The 24,283-nt window shown below is 41.6% G+C and overlaps 1 protein-coding gene and 1 long non-coding RNA gene across 3 annotated transcripts in view; one reads left to right on the top strand and one right to left on the bottom strand.

Moving 5' to 3' along the window:
• Positions 1-24: 24 nt before the first annotated feature.
• mmel1 (membrane metallo-endopeptidase-like 1) overlaps positions 25-24,283 on the bottom strand; it is a 28,494-nt gene continuing 4,235 nt past the window's right edge. Inside the window, exons 2-24 of one of the 2 annotated variants that reach the window (XM_061785001.1) lie at positions 21,998-22,171; positions 20,248-20,295; positions 18,554-18,613; positions 18,299-18,460; positions 17,438-17,518; positions 17,071-17,166; positions 14,552-14,670; positions 13,472-13,537; positions 13,113-13,247; positions 11,399-11,488; positions 10,065-10,201; positions 9,895-9,988; positions 9,689-9,817; positions 9,335-9,433; positions 6,856-6,939; positions 6,666-6,769; positions 6,512-6,570; positions 6,332-6,451; positions 4,789-4,922; positions 4,649-4,714; positions 4,461-4,556; positions 4,244-4,320; positions 25-2,757 (exon numbers count right to left, since the gene is read on the bottom strand). In XM_061785001.1, coding sequence (XP_061640985.1) covers positions 2,658-2,757; positions 4,244-4,320; positions 4,461-4,556; positions 4,649-4,714; positions 4,789-4,922; positions 6,332-6,451; positions 6,512-6,570; positions 6,666-6,769; positions 6,856-6,939; positions 9,335-9,433; positions 9,689-9,817; positions 9,895-9,988; positions 10,065-10,201; positions 11,399-11,488; positions 13,113-13,247; positions 13,472-13,537; positions 14,552-14,670; positions 17,071-17,166; positions 17,438-17,518; positions 18,299-18,460; positions 18,554-18,613; positions 20,248-20,295; positions 21,998-22,154 — 2,313 coding nt within the window. In that variant the 5' untranslated portion in view covers positions 22,155-22,171 and the 3' untranslated portion in view covers positions 25-2,657. The remainder of the gene's footprint in view (positions 2,758-4,243; positions 4,321-4,460; positions 4,557-4,648; positions 4,715-4,788; positions 4,923-6,331; positions 6,452-6,511; positions 6,571-6,665; positions 6,770-6,855; positions 6,940-9,334; positions 9,434-9,688; positions 9,818-9,894; positions 9,989-10,064; positions 10,202-11,398; positions 11,489-13,112; positions 13,248-13,471; positions 13,538-14,551; positions 14,671-17,070; positions 17,167-17,437; positions 17,519-18,298; positions 18,461-18,553; positions 18,614-20,247; positions 20,296-21,997; positions 22,172-24,283) is intronic. The other variant, XM_061785002.1, reaches the window with a different exon arrangement.
• On the top strand, positions 9,811-22,144 carry LOC133483589 (uncharacterized). Its single transcript, XR_009790150.1, has 5 exons — positions 9,811-10,105; positions 12,716-12,785; positions 13,134-13,232; positions 17,514-17,563; positions 22,005-22,144. It is a non-coding gene; the product is annotated as an uncharacterized LOC133483589 (long non-coding RNA).

Here is a 24,283-nt window from a genome sequence, read left to right as displayed (position 1 = left end):
AAGTCAAATATACGTTTACTGTAATTCATCTTGTTGGGACATTCACTTTATTGGCAATCTTTACAGATCAGCATCACAAAAATAGCAGTCGTAGAGGTCAAATTAACAGCAGAAATATTCATAAAACATTTTTAGATACATTTGAAATCTGGCAAAGCAACAATGCAATTTTATAAATAAATAAATTCCTCTCAGGTGTCTGTCTATCTCTATCTATCTATCTGTCTGTGTCTAAATTGTCTATCTGTCTATATAGTTCTATGTGTGTGTGTGTATGCAAATATATATATAAGTACTTGGCTGGTAATAACAACACAGTTTCACCATGTGGATGTCACCTGATGTGTCTATATGTAAATAATCCTGTATAGAACATCAAACAAATACACTAACAGACATGTATATCTAGTACTATTGTAGAATATAGCACATTCAGACTAAACAGTCACAAGGCATCCTGAATGTATTCTTTAATTTTTTTTTTAAAGCTCTCTACAGCACAGAAGCAACATTAATTACCCCACTCTACGCCCTCCCACCATCTCCTTTTATGCTCCGCTTTGAGTCTCCTGCCATTACTTGGTAATAAAGATAGAAAATAACAGTCCCAGCCCCATTCGTCCGGGGTCTTATTAACGGTCACAAGGTCTCTCCGTCCTTTCATCTCCGTTAAATCAATGTGAGGTTCATCTGCTTGCCGCTGCCTGATCAGTTTACCGTTCATGTGTAAGTGCTTGTGTCCAAAAGGCATAGAGTCCAGTATTAACTACGGGACTGCATTGGTCCGTGTTGGTGTACTAATTTGACAAATGTAGCCTTGTCATCTGATAAATGTAACATTATGTTGTGGAAGCAGAGAGAAGATGTTAAAGGTGCTACAAAAACCCTGCGACGGGCTAACACGATAATCGTCTTTAAAAAAAACAAATAAAAAATTAGTGGACACTCTGATGACTCTGAATTTGACCAAAAACGCCCACAAAGTAGAATGAATCCAGAACCCTCTAATCCAAATCATCACAAAAAATGCGATGAAACAAGACATGACTCATGTCATATTTCATAGTATGTTTCATTTTTTTATACTTCCGTTGACATTTTTGCCAGGAGTCAGGTATGATAAGCTAACAAGGAAAGAATGATGACACTAAAGCCAAAAAAAGAATTTATTGTGAAAGGGCTACTCACAATAGCTAAGGCAAAAGTGGGCATTTGTTTTTTAAATCTTGGCTACAATTTAGGTCTCTCTTGTTACGCTATTTTCAAAGTAGTAGGCAAGCAAAAAAATGCTTTGTTTCGCAAGTTTTAGTTGACTTTTGAGTTGGAATCAGCAATTATGAGTCAATGAGTAAAATGTTAATTATAACACTAAAACTGAAAAGGGAATTATTGTCAAAAGCCGTACTCGCAATAGCAAACGCAAGTCTCTTTTTATTTAATTTTTTTTAACAGCTTGGCTACAATCAGGATTTCGCTTGTTTCACTATTTAAAAATAAATTGGCTACCAAACGTGTTTACACAAGACTCTTAGAACTCAACAGTTCCATGATCGGACGACTCGAAATTTGCCCAAAAACCGAAGTTAGTCAAGGAATCTAGAAATGCCTTATCCCAATCCTAACAAAAACTGTTTTTTGGATATTTTTTGTTATATTTTGTTGAATCAGTTATGAATAAGACAAGATGTAAAATGCTAATGATGACACTAAAAGCAAAACATGAACTTGATGTCCCTTGTCGCTAACTAACACTGATGTATTTTTTTGTTCTTTTTTTCACAATTTGTTAGAATTGTTGTGTAATTGGTGACACTAAGACCAAACAAAACGGTTTGCTACAATACTTTTAAGCAATTACTAGCATAACTTTTTAATATGACAATCAACAATTAACTACATAACACAGGGACCTGTACTGTATGAAAATGTTTTATGAGGTTAACGTTTAACCATCTGAACAGAATTGATTTCTCAAACCATCAGTTAAAATTCAAACAAATGTGGGTTGGACTGGTTCCTTGAACTGAGTTCACGTTCTGAAGAATCACTATTTGTATTCTAAAGTACAAGTAGTGTGCGTGTCAGTAGAAAGAGACACTCAGAGAAAGCTTCTGGAAAGCCAAATTTGAAATATTTGCTGACTTATTGTTAAAACCTGCAGCTCCCTCAGAATGTTAATTTAAGGTTAGAGCTGCAAAGATTGAAGTCTTAAGTCTCAGGTAATTTACTGCATGTAACAGTCAATTGGCAAACTCACAGAGCAGAACTAATTCTGTTGTAGCTGCCAATGTTTTCATTACTTTGGCAAGCGCTCACGGTGGTACACTTCACGGTGGTTGAATAAAAATGTTCATGAGTTAATCACAAATATTTGCTCTAGAGATGCACAGAACATTCCCTGTAAAAAGAAAAAAGAAAAACCAAAAAAATGCTTTACACAAAATGTTAGTGTTGCCTCGTGAATCCGCCAGAGAGTTGGCTTTCAAGCCATGAAACTAACCCAAGATATCACCAGTTCCAAATACAACAACTGTGACTGCAATAATTGGTGTCACCCCAAATGAACGAAGTCCTTCCAGGACAGTCAAGCATGAAGACACTGTCTCCTTTCAGTCTGCCGTCACAGGAAATACGACAAACGAAGTGTATAAAACCTTCTACCAGACACGACACTTCTGCTCAGGGTTCATCGGACTGCCTTTTTGGCACTGGAATGCCTCTGAGAAAGCTTCAAAATTCTGGAGCGAACCAAGAACCCTAAGGACAAAAAGAAAAGAAGACAACAAAGATTGTCAGGGTTTTTAATTTTCATTGGGTTAGAGGCAAGAAGGTGGACCCAAGTGCAGGGAGGTAGGGAGGCAAGGCTGGAGTGTAGCATGTACTCAAAAGGATGTTTTATTTTCAAAAAACAAAAAGGCAAACAAGGCATGTGGAAGTCAACACTAAATTAACAAAGTCTCAAAAACTAGGTTCAAAGTAACAAATAAACGTGAAAACTAAACATCCACCACTAAAAATCAACAGGAAAACTGGCATGACAGGACTCGGGAAACATGACGTGACGACAAAGAGCCGACAAGGACTGAAAGAAACCAGGGAACTAAATTCAAGCAAACCGACGAGACAACGAGGAACACCTGGACACGACACGAGTGGCTAGAGGGTGCTCTTTGGTTGACACAAGGTTAGAAGGCTGACAAGAACAGGTAGAGACAAAGACCAAATGAGCAGTCAAGACATGAACATGAGACAGGAAAACTTGCCAAAACTTGAAATAAAATCTAATCAGAATGAAGTCAACAAATACGCAGATCATGACAAAGATGAGTTTGCAATATCCATCTTTAAAGGCTGCTCTGAGACATGATTCTTAACCCATCATTGGGTCAGCGACAACCGTGTAGCTTGTGTGAGCACCTTGTTCAAGGGAACTGACTGGAACTCAACCTAACATTTTAGGATGTGGCTTAAAGTTGGATACCTGGAAAAAAAGAGTACACAGGACAAACTGGATTACCCCCCCAAAAAAATTGGAGTCCCCAGAGGAAACCTGGAGTGTCCAGAGAAAATTGGAGTGTCCGGAGAAATCTCGAGTCCACAGAGAAACCTGGAGTCTCCAAAGAAAACTGGAGTTTAGTAAAACCTGAAAAAAACCCTGAACTACCCAGACTACACAGATGCAGGCATGGGAAGAAAAACAAACTCCAAACAGAAAGGCACCTCGTTTAAGGCCACTGACTGGAAATTAAAATAACATTTTGGGTTGTGGGGGAAACCAGAGCACCAATAAAAAACAGAGAACCCAGGAAAAACTGGAGTACCCAGAGCAAACTGGAGTTCCTGGAGAATCCTGGAGTCCCCGAAGGAGTGTGAAGCCTCCGGTGAAAATTAGTGTCTCAAGACAAAGTCGCTGTAGAAAACCCGAGTACTAGGGAAAACTGGAGTACCGAGAGAAAAATTGAGTACCTGTACCAAAGCATGGGCAGAACATGTAAACTCCACTAAGAAAGTTCAAGATAGAATCGAACTGGGGATCTTCTTGCTGTGAAGCAACAGTGATAACCACTCTTTCACCATGCCACCGAGAGACCTTCCTATGACTCTGACCTTGACATTTTGACATGTACAAAGCTATGTACCTGATGATCTACACAATTGGTAACTATCTGATTTCTAATGCTTATTTACTGTAGTTTGTGGCCATCAATAGATTATTTAACCTGGTGGCATTCATGTCCCTTACCTGTATTCTAATGGGCTGTGAGAGTCTGTCTTGATGGACTGGCTGGCATATTCGGGCCGATAAGCACCACACCAAACCTGGATGAAGCAAAGTGATCATTTAGGGTGGGGAGTTGTCCTTTTTTTTAAAGGACCAATCCACTACAAAATGCTTCTGACTCTTGGTTCACCTTTAAACTATCACTTATCCCTGTTTTGTTGTTGTTGTTTTTGCTTACTTGGGCAAAGTTAAGAAAGAACAGCTGCTTGTGATCCATGTCGAGACCGGGCAGGCGAGACTCTTCCCCTTCAGTCTCCACCCACTTCAGGTAAGCCTGTGAACAAATGAAAGCCAACTTCAAAACACATCGCACGTGTCATGTGCAGTTTTAAATTATGTGGGTATTTAAGCATCTTAACAGCCCACCTTGTAGGCTTGGCGAACCCCTCCATTGTCTGCAATGTTCTCCCCTAAAGTGCTGATTCCGCTTACCTACAATGACAAGCCCATGAATGAACACGAACACATCACGGTCTATTTGATCTACAGTCAGAAACAAATCTTACATTTTGTCCACCCGCCAGCTTCCAGTTGAACTTTCCATACTGCTGCACCATGCACTGTGACTGCTCCTTGAAATGCTCCGCAGAGTAATTGCTCCACCAGTTGAGCATGTTGCCGTCCTTGTCAAAATTACGCCCTGCCATGGAAAACCATGTATGGTACGTTAATTCGAGTACATCTTGAGCTGTACTACTCTCAGATGTAGATTATTTTGGTTTGTCACATGTACAATACACGCTGAAATGTGTTCTCTGTATTTCATCCATCGCTAAGGAGCAATGGGCCGCAAGCAAGTAGTGCCCGCAGACAAAAGTACAGTACTTGGAGAAAACCGGAGTACCCAGAGAAAAACTGAATACCCATGGAAAACCGCTGTACTCAAGGAAACTTGGGCTACACAGAGAAAACTGGAGTACCCAAGCAAACACTTAGTACACTGAGAAACTAGAATATTCAGAGAAAACTGGAGTAGCTGGAGAAAACTAGAGTTCATGGGAAAAATATTTGAGAGAACAGAGAGCGAACTGGACTACCCAAGGAAACCTGTTGTCCACAGAGAAAACTAGAGTTTTCAGAGAAAACCGAAGTATTCCAAGAAAGCTGGAGTACCAGGGCAAAACTGAAGCTCCTAGAGAGAACTTTAGCGCCTGGAGAAAATTAAAGTACACGGAGAAGCTGGGGTAACCAAGGAAACCTGGAGTATGCAGAGAAACTTGGAGTATTTGGAGAAAACCTGACTATCCAAAGAAAACTGGAGTATCCAAAGAAATCCTCATGACACAGAGTAAACTGGAGTACTTGGAGAAAACCGAGGAAATGAAGGAAACCCTAAAAAGACTGTGGAAACTGGAATACCCGCAAAAAATTTAGTCTGCACGTGCAGGCACGGGAATGACATGCAGCCTCCACACAAAAGATCCCAAAGTTCAGAGTGGTCTAAGACGGAATCAAAATGGGGCTCTTCTTAAGGCTACTTTATACTCGCGCGGACGGCGACCGCGCTGACGTCACTGCGACTGTCCCTCGCGTAGTTTGCCTTTATACTCGAGCGCAACCCACGCGTGCAGTTTTGAAAATGTACTGCAGTTCACCTCCAAGACGGGGGTGTCGCTACGGCTAGTATTGGCTAGGACACCACAGGGTGGAGTTTCCTCTGCATTTTTTTTTGGCATTTCCCGTAGCCGTTTTTACTCTCCTTTCAGTAACAAGGAACAAAGCAACAACAATGGCGACCGTGGAATAGTGTCTGCTAGAACAAATTGACCTAGATGACCAGATGATACGTTTAATTATGCTGCAAAATCGATCTGCGGCGTAGATGGTATGTAGAACCAAGGGGCACGCTGAGTACGTCATCATAGCATGTGACTAAAATGGACCAATTAAGAGAGATGATCTCCGTGGCTTTCGACGCGCAGCAACTATTTTTGCCTTGAGCGCATCAAGCTACGCAGAGGGGCTGTGTGTGGCAATTCCTCTTACTAGTTCTGCATTCAAAGTAGCCACCATTTACATTCAAAGTAGCCACCATTTACTAATTCTTACCGTTGTCATCAAATCCATGTGTGATCTCATGGCCGATGACCATTCCGATTCCACCAAAGTTCAGAGCCTGCTGTTGATGTTTACTGAAGAAAGGTGGCTGCAGGATGCCTGCTGGAAACACTGGAAACAATAAAAGTAACTGAAGAGGCTATTCAGAGGCATCGTCATTAAAGATCTTACCAATCTGGTTTCTGTTGGGAGAGTAAAAAGCATTCACCACAGCAGCACCAATGATCCACCTGAGGTGCAAACCAGGAATGTTTATAATTCTGTTATCAAGCATTCCTCAGCACAAAATACTTGAGCCTTAATCATTCATCGAGTATCAACTTACAAGTTAGGATCCACTGGCTCTCTGAGCTTCTTCAGACTCTTGTGGGCCTCGAACTTGAGATTCTCCAGGATGTTCTCGAAGTAGTGTTCCTCGCTAAAATTCAACTGAATGGGCGAAGCAGTCCAAATGACTGGATGTGTGTATTTTTTTTGTAATTCTCTAAACGAAAACAAATAATCTATATTCTTACATGAGCATACTCTTGGTCCAATTTATGGTTACTGTTCTGCAGAATGTGATCTGGATAGCCAATATGCTCTTTGATGGCCATGGCCTGCAGGAGATACACCACAATTAGGGTGACAATTTTGAACATCTGCATTCATGCGGAGACAGTCAGTTACTATCATAAATACTCTACTTGCAAGTGTCCAAATACAATTTAATGCTGAGCTCCCTTTTTTACTATTTCCATGTATATACAGTGGGTCCAGAAAGTATTCAGACCGCCTTAAAATTTTCATTTTTCCCTTATTAATGTACACACATATTGACAGAAAAAAACGGAATTGTTGAAATTTTTGCAGCTTTACTAAAAAAGAAAAACTGAAATATCACACAGTAACAATAACACACATCAAGTATTCAGACCCTTTGCTGTGACACTCATATATTTAACTCGAGTGCTGTCCATTTCTTCTGATCATCCGTGAGATGGTTCTACACCTTATTGGAGTCCAGTTGTGTTTGATTATACTGGTTGGACTTGATGAGGAAAGCCACACACCTGTCTCTATAAGACCTTACAGCTCACAGTGTATGTCAGAGCAAATGAGAATCATGAGGGCAAAGGAACTGCCTGAAGATCTCAGAGACAGAATTGTGTCAAGGCACAGATCTGGCCAAGGTTACAAAAAAACATTCTGATTCACTTAAGGTTCCTAAGAGCACAGTGGCCTCCATAATCATTAAATGGAAGACGTTTGGGACGACCAGAAGCCTTCCTTGAGCTGGCCGTCCGGCCAAACTGCGCAATCGGGGGAGAAGAGCCTTGCTGAGCGTGGTAAAGAAGAACCCGAAGATCTCCACCAGTTGGGGCTTTATGGCAGAGTGGCCAGACGGAAGCCTCTCCTCAGTGTAAGACACATGAAAGCCCGCATGAAGTTTGCTAAAAGAAATACCTGAAGGACTCCAACATGGTGAGAAATAAGATTCTCTGGTCTGATGAGACCAAGATAGAACTTTTTGGCCTTAATTCTAAGCGGTATGTGTGGAGAAAACCAGGCACTGCTCATCACCTGTCCAATACAATCCCAACAGTGAAGCATGGTGGTGGCAGCATCATGCTGTGGGGGTGTTTTTCAGCTGCAGGGACAGGACAACTGCTTGCAATCGAAGGAAAGATGAATGCGGCCAAGTACAGGGATATCCTGGACAAAAACCTTCTCCAGAGTACTCAGGACCTCAGACTGGCCCGAAGGGTCACCTTCCAACAAGACAATAACCCAAAGCACACAGCTAAAATAAAGAAGGAGTGGCTTCAGAACAACTCAGTGACTGTTCTTGAATGGCTCAGCCAGAGCCCTGACTTAAACCCAACTGAGGATCTCTGGAGGGACCTGAAAATGGCTGTGCACCAATGTTCACCATCCAACCTGACGGAACTGGAGAGGATCTGCAAGGAGGAATGGCAGAGGATCCCATAATCCAGGTGTGAAAAACTCATTGCATCATTCCCCAAAAAGACTCTTGGCTGTATTAGCTCAAAAGGGTGCTTCTACTAAATACTGAGCAAAGGGTCTGAATACTTATGGCTGTGTGATATTTCAGTTTTTCTTTTTTAATAAATCTGCAAAAATTTCAACAATTCTGTTTTTTTCTGTCAATATGGGGTGCTGTGTGTACATTAATGAGGGGGGAAAAAAGAACGTAAATGATTTTAACAAATGGCTGCAATATAATATAAAAATTGAAAGGTGTCTGAATACTTTCCGTACCCACTGTATATTTCAAGTAACGCATACAGTATCTAATGTGTCTATATTAATGATGGGACACATGAAAAAAACTGCATGTGCAAAATGTGTTTTGTGGTGTTAGGGCAGAGTGCAGGTGTGTGTATGCGACCAATCTGTATTTCGATTACATCAGTCGCGCATTGATGGGCTATATTGCTGCACTCAGTGGCGGTTTCTCATATGGGCGATATGGGCAGCTGCCCGGGGCTGCATTCTGTGTGGGGCAGCACACGAAACAAAACAAAATCTCCACCAACAACCAACCAACCCACCTCCCTGTTGTCGCACAGGGTGCATCTACTTGGGTATTGTTTGTTCCTGAGGCAAATCTCTACGTTCTCACCCACCCTTCATTCCAAGCTTTTTTTTTATTGAACAGAAGAAGGTCGTGAATATGACCTGGTCATCCGGGATAGACTCAGAGTACAGATGCCGTTCCTCCATATGGAGAGAAGCCAGCTGAGTTAGCTTTGACTTTTATCACAGATAACTCAGGGAATATCCAACCAGGAGGACAGCTCAGGGCAGACCTAGAAGATGCTGGAAGGACTGTCTCCCAGCTGGCCTGGGATTGCCTCTAGGTCCTCCCAATGAAGCTTAAGAAGGTGTCCAGATACAGGGTAGACTAGGCCTCCCTGCTTAGACTGCTCCCCCACGACCAAGACTCGGTTGAGCGCAGGATAATGCTTGGATGGATGGAGTTAAGACTACCTTCTCTCTGGCCTTCTCCTTGGAGCGTGCATCCATCCAGCTTAGCTCCTCCAGTGTTTCTACAAACGCTGTCTGGATCTTCCCGATGAGATCGCTGACCTGTGTACATGAAGAAACAAGGATGATTATGGTAACACACTCTGTGATTGACTGATGACCAGTCCAGGGTGTTGTCCATCTTTTTCCTGAAGTCAGCTGGGAAAGGCTAAAGTGTCCCGTGACCCTGAACAGGATAAACTGTATAGAAATGGACTGATGGATCGTGGCAACTCCTCTACAGCTGTTTTTATCCAAACCGTCGTCTACAATGTAAATTTTATAGGATATCATGAGAGAGAGTGAGATGTTCCTCACCATTCGTTTGCTTTCTCCAGCAAAAGTTTCACGTACGTACAGCGCACCAACAGCATTCTCCATGCTGCTCTGGACATAACGAACACATTCTCGCCACCAGGCATCCTCCACCGTTGTCCCATACAGAGTCTGAGATGCACACAAACGTTAACCCAGTTGGAATCTTTTAATTCCTTAAACAAGCTTGTTGTTGCGGTGGAGTTTACCTTCCTGTAACGGGCTCTGGCATCTTTGAAACGACGACTCAAGCTGTTAACTCGGTCAATGACCAGCTGCCAGGTGAGGTAGTTCTGCATTGTTCTGCACACATGTCCATATATTTGTGCTATCATTGAATCTTATTTCTTTTTTCTTTGCATGTATATTTTATGCTGACCGAACACTGTGTCTGGAGAGGACTTCGTTCATCTTGTCCAGGTAGGGCGAGCCGTATACCACCACTTCCTCTTCCAGCTCCACATCGAGGGACACGCTGGATAGCACACCTCGGATAAACCGTGTCCAATTAAAACCCTGCAAAACAAATATTGTCATTTTTTTTCTTATATTCTCTATTACTGTTAAAAAATGCTGCAAAACACAGTTTTAAGTGTCTGAAGGCCACCAGGTTTGAAATTGTTGTTTATTTTGTATTATTTTGATGAATATATTGCCTAATAGCAGCCTGAACATGCACAAAATCTCACAAATATTTGCCAGCATGTATATTCCAGTGAAAATGTATGTTTTTTAGGGGTCCTAATCACAAAATCCCTAAATTCACCCAGTAGTCTGTTGGAAAGTTAGAAAGAAATGCCCCAACACTTAATAGACATGAAAGTTGGTGGAAGGGTCTATCATATGCACATAAAACTGATCAGGATGTCTTGCATTGAGGTTTGAAGCAGCCATTTTGGCTGGGTCCAGTGTTTGTACCTGACAAATTTGTCCTAGGGAATTCGCCTGAATGAGCACCAATAAGAAACGGGTATCCTTGACAGATGGGCAACAGCAAATTGCCAAGCCTTTGTGTCTACGCCAAGTAATGTTGGCAGAACATCAAGCGTCAAATGATCCTTTTGAGGACTCATCATGAAAAAGAGGGTTCAAGGGCCCCTAGAAATTTTGAAAAACTAGCCCTCGACACCTGTTTCACCAATCAACACAAAATTAGGTGGACATGTCTTTCATTTCATGATGGACGGAAAAGTCTCAAGGACCCGTGCCTGAAATTGAACAGAAAATCGTCAGTTTTTGGTTTGAAGCAGCCATTTTGGACGGATTCTGGAGCTCGTACTTTGATGAACTCCTACAAGGGATATAAATCCAAATTACCCCCAATCTGAAGCAGGTACAGTCTCCTAGACAGATGGGCTATGATAAATTGTGAATAGAGGGGTTGCATAGAGCAATTAACAAAAACAAATGAAATTAATCTTGTATATAAGGTTGTCGGAATAACACAGCAGCTGCTGTCACACTGCTTTATGACCATAACATCTAATTCTTGTCAGTTACAAAACAATAGTTGGAAAATGAGTCACAGGCTGCTTCACCAAGTCTCAACACAAAGACATTATTATCTAATCTCATATAGCAGCCCACTCTCGTAAATTCCCATTGCCACATTCGTGTTAATTACTTTCTTTTATCTGACTGGTGCATTGTAATCAACTGTTTCTTGTCGTTGTGTTTGTTATCTCTGGAACCAGACACTAAGTCCTCACTCACGTTAAAGCCGAATGTGCTCTGCAGCTCGTTCAGCGTCATCTTGTTGTAAAGTACGGTGACGTCCTGGCGCTCCTCAGCTGGCAATGTGGCCTGGAAGGAAGAAAATCATCTGCGTCATTGTACAAATAGTGCAAGATGAGTGGCACTAAGCGCATCACCGCAGACATGGTCTGCTTCCACAAACATACTGTAACTAAGAAAAGAGAGGCGCTACTTAACAATAGCAGATTCACTGTGATTTTTAGCAACTTTTTCTGGCACTCGCAACAATCTTTTCAGAAAAAGGACAAAATGAGTAGCATTTTTATTTTTTAAATTATTAGTATTTTTTTTTAATAAAAGTTTTTTGAATGACAAGAAAGCCCACTGGCTTAATTGTGCTGAACGTTGTCAAAGACATGACGCTCATTTACAGTATGTTGCAGTGATTTATCCACATGCCGTAAACCTTTGACCTCACATATGTGCTTGAAAACTGTGAATATTCTGCCGAGGTCACCTGCCTCCACATGAGAAGACTATGAGAGAGCTGAATAGGGTTGTGTGTTACTCTTTGACAAAAGAAATATGGACCAGCTCAGCCAAGCACTTTGCTGATTTATTTTATGATGTTAAATTGTTTATCATTTTTTAAAATGTTAATTTATTAAGCATCGTGTTTACATGTTTTGACTGAAGGGACACTTTTTTTTTTCAAGAGGAAGCAATATTTTCTTATGAACTGTAAAAGATTATATGTATTTCTATTATTTCTGCGGAAGTTCATGCTTTGAGAAAAAATTATACGAAAAACATTTCTGTGTTACAAAAGAAATGGCACGGTGGCCGACTGGTTAGCACATCTGCCTCACAGTTCTCAAATCCGGTCTCGCCTGTGTGGAGTTTGCATATTCTCCCCGTGCCTGCGTGGGTTTTCTCCGGGTAGTCCGGTTTCCTTCCATATGCCAAAAACATTCATGGTAAATTATTTGAAGACTAAATTGCCCATAGGCGTGAATGTGAGTTTGAATGATTGTTTGTTTATATGTGCCCTCCGATTGGCTCGTGACCAGTTGAGGGTGCACGCCGCCTCTTGCCCAAAGATAGCTGGGATAGGCTGTGTCACTAAAGAAAAAAAAAAAAAGTCATAAAACTCATTAGCTTAGCTGGCTAAGCTTGCTCATACCACAGATAATAACTTGTAGCATAACAGAAACATGTTGGCTACCGAGCTAGCAACAGAGTTTTACAGACTTTGAAAAGCAAAATTATAAATGTTAATAAAAAAGCGTTAAAAAATACTTTATAAAATGCTAAATATATCATCTCATTTTTCAGGATACTCTTGACCACTGGGAGGTATACAAGGGTTCCGTTCCTCTGGTGGCGACGTAACACAATTTTGCACGTAAGTGGGAACGTGCTGTAGCCTATCACTAATGCAGTAGTAAAGTCATAAATACAGTTAATATTTGTGTGAAAAATAACTTCTTAGATAAATATAAAACAACCGAATGAAAAACAGTAAGTAGTAAGGTAACAGAGCGTATTTTCTTGTGCCACATGACCAGCTATTCTTACCTCGTAACCTCGAAATATTTTATGTGGTGACCCTCATAAACCAAGGAATCTGGAAATTCTATGATGTATTATTAACACACCCCTCAATTCATTTCTTTCGCGCTTTTAGCTCTATTAGAGTGCCTCTCTTTTTTTCGTTTATCGTCACACTTACGTTGGCGACGTCTGTTTCCAGGTCCAACACTTGCATCATTTCCTCCCACACACCCTCATTGTCCTGCGTCAAGTTCCTGTCTTCCCGGGTCATCTTGGCGATGGAGACCATGAAGTGGAGGTAGGCCTCTCGTACCTATGATGACATTACTTCATTATATTAGTTAAGGATGATGGAGTACTGTGTGTTCATTTGTTGAAGTGAGTTTTATTTTATTCACAGTAATGACAATCTGTACAGTGTTATCAGTAAGCTATATATCTGTTTTTCCACACAAGAAACAGCAATTATTACATACATTATATACAGTATTACACATTTATCTAAAAAAATAAAAAAATACTTGTCAAATTGATCACCTTTTTGTAGTTTCCATCGTTAAAATAATAATCTCGCGATGGCATCCCAAGTCCTGGCTGGTCAATCTAAACAATATACAAGATCATAAATAATGTACTGGAAGATCATGACAATGACATAATATTACAGATAATGTACATATTTTCAACTAATTCATCCATCCTTCCATTTTCTGTATCGCTTCTCCTCACTAGGGTCGCGGCCGTGCTGGAGCCAATCCCAGCTATCTTTGGGCGAGAGGCGGGGTACACCCTGAACTGGTCGCCAGGCAATCGCAGTGCACATATAAAAAAAAAACATTCACACTTTTGGGAAATTTAGAGTCTTGAGAAAATCTACTATGAATATTTTTGGAATATAGGAGGAAACTGGTGTCCCCGGAGAAAACCCACGGAGGCATGGGGAGAACATGCAAACTCCACACAGGCGAGGCCGAATTTGAACCCGGGTCCTCAGAAGTGTGAGGCAAATGTGCTAACCAGTCCTCCACCGTGCCAGCTCTACTAATTCAATTTAAAAAAAATATTTTATCGTAATGATGTATCCCAAAAAATTATTTCCTTATATTTACATTTGGATTAGCACTTAAACCAATTAATTAGTGACAGCAAAAAAAACTTGACAGGTCTCGAAACACCTACACTTCTTCATGAGTAGCGCTACTGCTCTATCTGTCTCTCTGTGGCTTGTCCCTCAAAAAGGCCAATTACTTTTTGTTTTTATGCGGATAGTTTTGTCTCTGGAGTGCCTGCCCACCCGTCAAGTGTGAAATTAAACTACCAAGCATATATTTTGTTACCACCACCGTAACAAAAGCAAGACTGCATTTACATTAGTAAGGACCACACCCAAAACCGACTGATTTCCACCAGAGTGTTTTCTCTATTCTTTGTATATATTTGACAGAATGTCAGAGATGTTTTATTAAAAAAAAAACATGCCTCCTATAAACGGTTACTTTTGGCCAAGTTATATTTGTGGGTATAGTGACGAAATTGTAATAATTCAGCGACCAAATTTGTTTCCTCTGTGGATGTGTAGTAAACAATCTGTTAATCATTAAGAGATGTCGATCTTACGTAAACAATATGGCGCTTAGAATCCCGGTCGTCGGTCCACACGTACATGTCCAGGAGAGCCTTCTTGTGAAAGCGAGCCGTCATTGTGGCCAGAGTGTCCTCGAGACTCCATTCTTCCTCTGCAGCAAAATAAAACATTTTCTCCATTTGAACATAATCCATGTAGCACTCATTAAATATTGAGGATTTCAACCGTGGAAGCATCAGAAATTAAAAAGAACATTTAGCAGGTTTTTATTCATTTATTTATTTTTTTATTCATTTTTTATTCAGCTACTTGGCCATGCAGAATGGTGCATCTGTATGCCTTTTGCGCTGAAACTGTTTTGCTGTGCAACACGGGAGTTTGAAATTCTCCCTCTGCTTATATTTTGATTTTTAAATTATTCTCATGTTTATTGAAAATGCAGCCGGACAGAAAAGGATTTTAGGGGACAGACAGAGGACCAGAATGGACAAGGGGAATAGGGGTGCGAACCACAGCAGAACAATAGTTAGATCGTCTGGATAATAAGTAACGTTACAAAAGTCAAATCATGTTCATGTGACACCCGGTGAGGACATGCAACAACTAACCAATAGGACAAAATGAGAGAGGACAGAAAAAGGCAGGACAGGATGTGGGAAATGAGTAAGGCAGTGCTACTGATGAGTGGGGCGGTGGGATGCTTTTATAATGTCTAAACACCTCTAAGAACCTGTGAGTTAATATCTTCATATAACCTGTGTTATTATTAGTTCTCCCAGCACAAGCAATTAGTGAATGAACACCATATCACATGCATGTTAGTCAACTGGTGTACCGAGTTGCTTAGCCGGCACATTGAGGAAGGGTGGGCCCCCTCCACCCGCAAACGAGGCCAAGCCAGCGAGCCCATCCCACAGGGGACCCAGCCAGGGAGACGTCACCCACTCCCCAGGATCCAGGGCGGTCCCCCCAACCCAACCAAAGCGCTCGACGAGTCCCAAAGGAAGAGGCATGGGTACTGGACCTCCACCCCACATCCCCAAGTCCCTCCCTTGGTGCCTCAGTAAACTAGTGAAATATTAATAAAAAATCATCCAAATGTTTTTCTGCCGAGAGGGCTGAAATCAGGTAATTCGAATTTCTCGAGCTTATCTTCGTCACTAGCAAAGATCTCCGCCTTCCCTTTCCGCTCCCGAGGCAGCGCTTTTAACATACAACAAACACATGTGCTCTCACAAGTGAGTCTTCAACACCGAGGCAAACAATCAGAGGAAAGGGGCGGTCTTAGCCAAATATGGACAAAGCGGATACAAAACTGGGTCAAACAGAAGTAACTGTCAGAGGGGCCTTTTCTGGACACTCGTATGACAAAACCAAGATGTTTATCGAAATGAAATTGACACTTTTATACTAAGTCCATGTTAGAGAGTCACTCTGTGGGGGTCTACATAGCCAAAATATGTGACCTTTAAGTTTTAAGATAGTTTTTAATATTTTGATTACAATTCAATGGGATTTGTTTAAAAACATGCTTTACATTCACATTTAATACAGAGCAGCACGGCGAAGGACTGGTTAGCACATCTGCCTCACACTTCTGAGGACCTGGGTGTGGAGTTTGCATGTTCTCCCCGTGCCTGTGTGGCTTTTCTCTGGGTACTCTGGTTTCCTCCCGCATCCCAAAAACATGCATGGTAGGTTGATTGAAGACTCAAAATTGCCCATAGGTGTGAATGTGAGTGGGAATGATTGGTTGTTTACATGTGCACTGCGATTGGCTGGCAACCCGTGCAGGGTGTTCCCCGCCTCTCGCCCAAAGACAGCTGGGATACGCTCCAGCACGCCCGCGACCCTGATGAGGAAAACCCAAAATGGATGGATGGAATGAGCAGTCATTCAATCTGAAATGTTTTCAATTCATCAAACTATTTTATTTTATTTTATAAAGCACCTGATCAAACCATCATTCCTCATCATGGCCTCAATTTTCACTGCTATCTATGCTGATGACATCCAGATTTACATCTGTGGGTACAGAGACTTCACCATCTCTGCCCCCACCCTCTGGAACTTGCTCCCAAAAAACCCTACATCAGTGGTCCCATTTGGTATCCGCCCCTCCGGAAACATAAATATATCCCCCCCCCCCCCCCCCCCCCCCCCCCACACACACACACACAAAGGGTCCGCAATGGCAAATGTCCGTTAGCACCCCCCCTCAACAATTGTTTGACAGTCCGCGAAACATATTTACTAGCATGGACTGGTCTGTTGCGGAAGAAAAAGGTTGGCGACCACTGCCCTATACGACTGCTCAAATCACTCCATCTTTCCAAATAGCTTTTTATGTGTAAGTTGATCATGTTTGTGGTCTTGTTTTTATCTCTGTATTTTACTATTTGTAAAGTCTTTGCATGCCCTTTAAAAGTGTTCTATTATTATTCACCCCAAAAATATTTTTCAATTACGCTTCCTCTGCAACAAATTCATTCTTAATCGCAAAGTGGAAGAATTGAATTTTTGGGGGTGCAGGATATTTATTTATTTTTACCAGAGGTGGCGTTCCAGTCATCAGAAGCCACAGGCCAGTCGCCGATAATGTCGATGAGCCTCAGTAGGGGCTGAGAGTCACGCTGCTCGATGAGACCTAAATAAGTAAAGCATTCACAAAATTAGGAACATCTGCACAGGTCCAATGCAAGAGCTGTTACCAAACTTTTTTCTTTATAAAAATTACCCGTATAGGAGTCAAATCTCGTTCAAGTTTCAGTAATCATAGTAGGGATTAGTTCAAAGATACAAATATTATGGAGGTTTTTGACCTGAGAAAGTGCATATTAGCATCTGCCGACATCCTGGAATAAAATGATTTTTTTTGAAATTGTCGACTTTAAGATGTGGCCAACTGGTGAACTTACTTTCATTCAAGCAGGAAGTGTAAAGGACTTTGGCCTTCTTGATGGCATCTCTGTCTTCTTCTCTCTCTGTCTCTAGAGCGCCTGAAAAGCAGGAGAAAACACATAGCCACAGGCTTTGTATGAGTGGTAAGTGGCAAACATTATATTTAATTCAGAGCAGCAATTTGTTAGATTAATGTAACAAAAAAATCCAAATGTTACATTTTTATAACTGCAAATATTTAATACAAAGCAGTGATTTGATATGATTTGTTTCACTTAAAAAATAAACACCTTTTTGTAATAATCTTCTATTTAATCTCATGTAAAGGATTTGTTTTTATTTAATACAGCGCATTGATTCAGTGTGATTTGTTTCATTTAAAAATATTTACATTTTTCTATTTACCATATTGAGTATTTTTCTTCAATTAACCTACCATGCATGTTTTTGGAATGTGAGAGGAAACCGGAGTAAACCCACATCATTTAAAATATAAAAAGTATCTAATTGACATTTTTAATATAATACAGACTAGTGATTCAATATGATTTTTTAAAGTTATTAATTTTTATTAAAAATGTCACGCTTGACTTCATTTGGAGAGAAAATGGCCTACCTACAGTACGTGTGTACATATTTACAAATATTTATTGATTTATATGTTTTATTTCATTTCTAAAATTGTAATCTAATTTATTTTCAGGTTTAAAGGCCTTCCCAAACATTAAATCCTATTTTATCATGAGTTGGCACACTTCCTTTCTCCTCACAGCTCGTAAAAAAAGCCAGCTTTTCCTTTAATCTCACTCCTGTAGGACCATCATGCTACCCCGTAGTTTGGCAATCTCTCCTCTAACCAGAAGGGCAACCATACTGACCTTTGAGCACAATCTCCAGTTTGTCCCTGAGAATGTCAAAGACGCTATGACGCGAGCTGGTCTCAGGGATGACATGGCGCTCTAGCCAACCCCCGCAGGCGTACTGATAGAAGTTATCACAGGGCTTCACTGATGCATCCATGTTCTGCAGGAGCCGCGACGCTTTAGGGGAAGAGATGACGGGGTGGGGTTGATCACGATTGAAGGTCGGAATGAGACTTATTTTTACGTTTTTTTAATTCTTGAAGGCCTTACCTGCTGTGACACAGTCTGCAGTTGTGCACACACTGTTGAGGTTGGAGCGAAACAGCTGACCTGCATACAAAAAAAAATAAAAAATAAAATGCACTTACTACTGTGGCACATTGGAAGGTCAAACACCTCAAACGTTGTACCATTTTGGCTTAAAACAAAAGTTTCCACTTGGAGGTGTTGTCAAAGGATCGACGTGTGTGTGTGTGTGTTATGCTTTTTCTTTGGCTTTTTGCAGCACTTTTTCTGCAAGGACAGTGGTAAGATTCTCATTTAAAGGGGGCAGATCAAGTAAAATGGACTTTTTAATGGCTTGTTTACAATTATTTTGGACCTGGAGTGCTTGCCTACCGATCAAGTGTGAAATTAAATTAGTATTTCTGAGCTGCCTGGTTCCAAAAATGTCTGTGCGTGAGCCGTTCTGAATTTTGCCCAATTGTGGCATCACAGCGGGGAAATTTTACACAATTCCGACTTTCGCCACCATGACTCACTATTGTCAAACTATTGTCAAGCAATATCTGGAGTTGGGCCACCGGAGTACAAAGAAGCGCTCTTATGTCAAAAGCCAAAAGGTAAGCAGAGCTGCAGTGCTAGAATGGATTAGAATTGGCTCCTGATCACTGGCACATACTTAAATGCTCAACCAAGTTGGCGAAGTAGGGGTGGGGGTTATTTGTGTTTGGCGATGTGTTGGCTGTTGTGGTTTGGCGCTATATAAATGCAATTGAATTTAATTGAATGTGCCACAAATGCAGATGCCCCACACAAATTGACAAGTGTAGTTTAATGCAGTTCATGCTCGAAAGCCCTCCAATGTGGCTGAATTACAACAATTCTGCTAAGATGAGGAGGCGCAAGCACTTTTTCACACCACTGTACACTGCGTGTATGCGGCACGTGGACACATCACCAAACACGAACAGCATCCCCCCTCCGCGACCCCCACCACCACCATGCCGACAACTTCACCAAGCAGTCAAGTATATGCCTCTTATCGGAAGCTAAAGCTGTTCGGTAATGACAAGCTGTGCATCCAACAAAACTCATTGCAGCTCTGCTTACCTTGTGGCTTTGACTTTTGGCAGGGGCACTGTTACTGCTTAATAGTATCTCTAGATGATAATGTTTTCAGACAGCTTTTGCCTGAAAGTGGCTCTGTATCGTCACCCATCATGTGAAGTGTGTGTGTGTGTGTGTGTCTGTCTGTGTGGAGGGGTTGGGGTGGGGTGCGGCACAATGTTTCCTTTAAAGTAGAAATACTTTTCCTGTCAGTGTTTCAGTGTCCTGAGACGGACGTAGATGATCACCAGCCGTCAAACAGATGACTGCTATGCCCTTTTACTGGTTTTATTTTTGTAGGTTTCTATGCAGTGTTCAGCCAGTATTTATCGTGTTTTGTGAACAAAGTAGTTCTATTTGGATAGTCGGCGACTGGTGTGGTGCATTTGAGTTCGTTTTTTTAATGCCCTTTGACAAAAGGTACACTGAGTAAATATGTAGACTGCTTGTGTAAAGAATTTGGGATGGATTGGTCGCACAGTGGACTCTGGTGTGTCAGCACTGACTTTTGTGCCATGCTGCTGACTTGGCAGCAAAAAGACTTTAGAGTATTAAGTGAGGTGGCGCTTCTCTGTGACACCATTTATCCCTCTCACTGCGCCGTGCTCACTGTCTAGGCTGACAGAATCGCTCACCTCCCAAGTCCGCTGAGCTCAGCGACACGGTCGAGCGCTGAGATTGTCCTGAAAGGTGGGAAAATAAACAATAGATTTTTGAGAAATTCACATAAAACTCTCAAAGTTAGGCTACACATTATCGGCATCGTAGCTTTCTACCAGTTGTTCTCAAACTTTTTATACTAAGTACCAATTGGCTCTCCATGTACCACCATAATGACCAACAGTAAAATACACTCAAAAAATACATTACTAAAAAGTTTATTTGATATTATTATGTACATTATGTACAGTATTACCACTGTGCTTGAATATAGAAAAATAAAAAACTGTAATTAAACAATGATTCAGTTAAAACATATTGCACTCAAAAGTTAAATTAAAAACGTACCTAAACACGGTAAACTTATGTGAACCTTTTGGGATTTCTTAAATGTCTGCAAAAATCGGTCATCAAATGTAGTCTGATCTTCATGTAAATCACAACAACAAACAGTCCGCTTAAACTAATACCACACAAACAATTATGTTTTCATATTTTTATAGAGCACACAAACATTCACAAGACAGGGATGAAAAAGTATGTGAACCCTTGGGTTTAATAATAGTTGCACATCAGACGTGCAAAACATGGATTTATTTTGGACCATTCCTCTTTGCAAAACTGTTGCACTTCATTCAATATGCTGGCCGGACCAGTATATTCATGGCTTAATAAGCAATAAATAACAACTATTCCAAATGTTTCCCATTGTTTTGGTGCAAATTATTATTATTGGCACATTTGGAAGATACTCACATTTATTATCTTGTTGCATATCATATGAGCAATCTGAAATTTCTTATTAAAAAAACGATTGCAATTTCAACAGTATCAATGATTGTTTTTTTCATTCATGTGTCTATCTGACAGATCAAAGTAGTACAGTACCAGCATGCACCTTATGATTGCATTCACAAACTGTCAGATTATCCGTACCAATATTAATAAACAACAAACACTTCAAGGAACGTTTGTGTGCCGTACTTGGTTTGAATCAACTTTATTGACACGTCAACACAGCCAACACTGAAGTACGTCCGGTACGAGTAATTATTAACACAATAAAACAATCTAAAACAATTGAATGTGCACAACATTTGACCGTGACCAGCTACTACTTACCATAAAGAAATAAGTAGCCTCACGTTTAAAAAAAAAAAGAAATAGTCGCTTTATTTTTCTTTTAAAAAGAATACTTTGTCCTTCTGGGTTTTTTGGGGGGAAACGATGCATCCATACACCTCGTCCGGAACGAGTGGAACAGCCTAAAGCCAAAAATCTACTTTAAAAAATGACCAAAACTTGGCAAAGCCATCACAGCTAACTTCATGCCTATGTGGGAAATGGAGGCGCTGGGTAACAACATGGTGCCTGTAAACCATGTGACATCGATGTAACCAATCACACAGCAGTTAGCTGAGTTCACAGAGTCACCAGATTTAAGGTTGCCGGTTACTGAAATATGACTGCATTTCGAGGTAATGAGCTATGTGACACGCTATTACGTAAAACAACTAATGCTTGTCATTTATTGTTTATTCTTTCCCCCCTCCCCATTGGCCAGCGGGGCCATGGTGGAGTGAGGCCCACAAATTATGCCAAGCAACAAGTGTGGCAGCGAGAACTGCAGTTTTGTAGCATTGACTTTTTATTGAAATGCAAACGCTGCTGAGCTGCACATTCACTGTTTTCACGATGTACACTGACATGACGCATTATTGGTACCTTTCAGTGCAGATGTGTAGAGGACCACCAGGCCGGCCAGGGCGCAGCTGACCAGCAGCAGGAGCACAGACAGACCAATTTCTGCCCCCGTCCAACCACGTTTTCCAGGTTTACTCGATTTCTCCATGATGTCCATTTGACTTTCCGATTTGCCCATTCTCCTGACTGCAGCCTCTGTGGATAAAAAGAAACTATACAGTGGTACCTCGATTTACAACTGCCCCGACTTGTGAGTTTTTCAAAATATGAGCTTGGGGGCAAGTTTTGGTGAGGTGCACTAATTATACTTCATTTACGCGGAAAGTGAAAATTGCAGGTGATTGTGCTATTAAGAAGCTGAACGTAAGTTCCGCTAAAGAAAGACAGATGGCCCGCCTGCTGCAGCAGCAGCTGTTGTGCTCAGCGGGGAGAGAGAGTGTAGTGTGAGCTACACGGAGAGATAGATTGCACACCAATGTACCAAAGTGTGCGTGTGTGTGTGTGTGTGTGTGTGCGTGTGAGAGAGAGAGAGAGAGAGAGAGAGAGAGAGCGAGAGAGAGAGAGACCTTTGGCTTAATTACACTTCATTAAACATTTTCATTTCCATACAACTGTAACGTGTGATTATTATGTATTTTAATCATATTATTACACCACTTTTTCTCTAACTATTCAGATTTTCTTAACTTGATTATGAGAAAATTAGGAGTTTTTGTCCTATTAATATGACTGTATTGAAGTATTCTGTAGTTTCTCTTTGTAAGCTTGATTAGATTTTTTTTTGTAAAATTGTTATAACTTCATTGGATTATGACAGTCGTGAAATATTAAGAGTTCTTTTCACGTATCATCACAACTTTAATATTGCGATGATGGTTGGTGGCAGGGGATGGGGGGAACAAACGGCCTGGTGGTTGGAGACCACTACTGTACAGCAAACACTTTCTCATTCCTTTTCCCATTACATGTCTGCCTGGTGCTTTTAAAGGGGGAGTAGTTTTGCAGTTTTAGTTGGATTATTGCCAGTGGGTTACTTCTTTTTTCACTTAGGAAAGCTCAAATTTCACTTTTTAAAGCATTGCCTGGTCAGTTAATTAAGGTCTTATTATGATGACCAGAACAAATAAATTCACCTCATATTATTTCATATGGGAGTTAGTATATGCGTTGTAATTCCTCTCTTCCACTGGAGTGAGAAAAATGCTCCCGATGTAGAACATTACAAGCTTATCACTGCTCTCCATATGCTTTGAATAGTTTGGGCGTAGAGTTGAATGTTTTGGCGAAGGGTAAATTTGCCATTAAAACTCTCTTTTACGCGCGCACACACACACACACACACACACACATGCTTTGAGCCATAAGCCTGTTTCAAGAGAGCTCATTTGCCAACACCATAATTACATGTGCGTCAAGTCAATATTGCAAGGGAGCGTGTGTGGCTTTGGCGGACGAAAGGACAATGCCAATCAGCAGCGTGCCGCTGCCTCTGTTGTATTGTGCGCCACCTGTTTCTCCATCACGATCCCCCTATCATTTAGCCTGACAGAAAATCACAGGGTCATATCACAAAGACCCCTTATGATGACGACACACAATGGACTCAGGTTTCGCTTTCCCGGACGCGGCTCACCGGGCCCCCCCTCTGGAGCCAGGCCTGGAGGTGGGGCTCGAAGGCGTCAGAAGGAGTTTCAACTCCCACCTCCGACAAAACTTTGCTCATGTTCCGGGGGAAACGCAGTCCGAGTGGACCCTGTTCCGTGCCTCCATTGCTGAGGCGGCCGACCGGAGCTGTGGCCGTAAGGTGGTTGGTACCTGTCGTGGCGGCAATCCCCGAACCCGTTGGTGGACACCAACGGTGAGGGATGCCGTCAAGCTGAAGAAGGAGTCCTATCGGGCCTTTATGGCCTGTGGGACTCCTGAGGCAGCTGATGAGTACTGGCTGGCCAAGCGGAATGCAGCTTTGGTGGTCACTGAAGCAAAAACTCAGGCATTGGGAGGAGTTCGATGAGGCCATGGAGACTTCCGGACGGCTTTGAGGAAATTCTGGTCCACCAGCCGGCGTCTCAGGAGGTGGAAGCAGTGCACCATTAACACTGTGTATAGTGGGGATGGGGCGCTGCTGACCTCAACTCGGGACGTTGTGAGCCGGTGGGGAGAATACTTCGAAGACCTCCTCAATTCCACTGACACGCCTTCCCATGAGGAAGCAGAGTCTGGGTTCTCTGAGGCGGGCTCTCCTATCTCTGGGGTTGAGGTCACCAATGTGGTTAAAAAGCTCCTCGGTGGCAAGGCCCCAGGGGTGGA

Source organism: Phyllopteryx taeniolatus, chromosome 9 (assembly GCF_024500385.1).
Source record: "Phyllopteryx taeniolatus isolate TA_2022b chromosome 9, UOR_Ptae_1.2, whole genome shotgun sequence".
NCBI lineage: Eukaryota > Metazoa > Chordata > Actinopteri > Syngnathiformes > Syngnathidae > Phyllopteryx > Phyllopteryx taeniolatus.
Note: the sequence above shows the minus strand (reverse complement) of the source record. Positions and strands in the feature narration are given on the sequence as shown.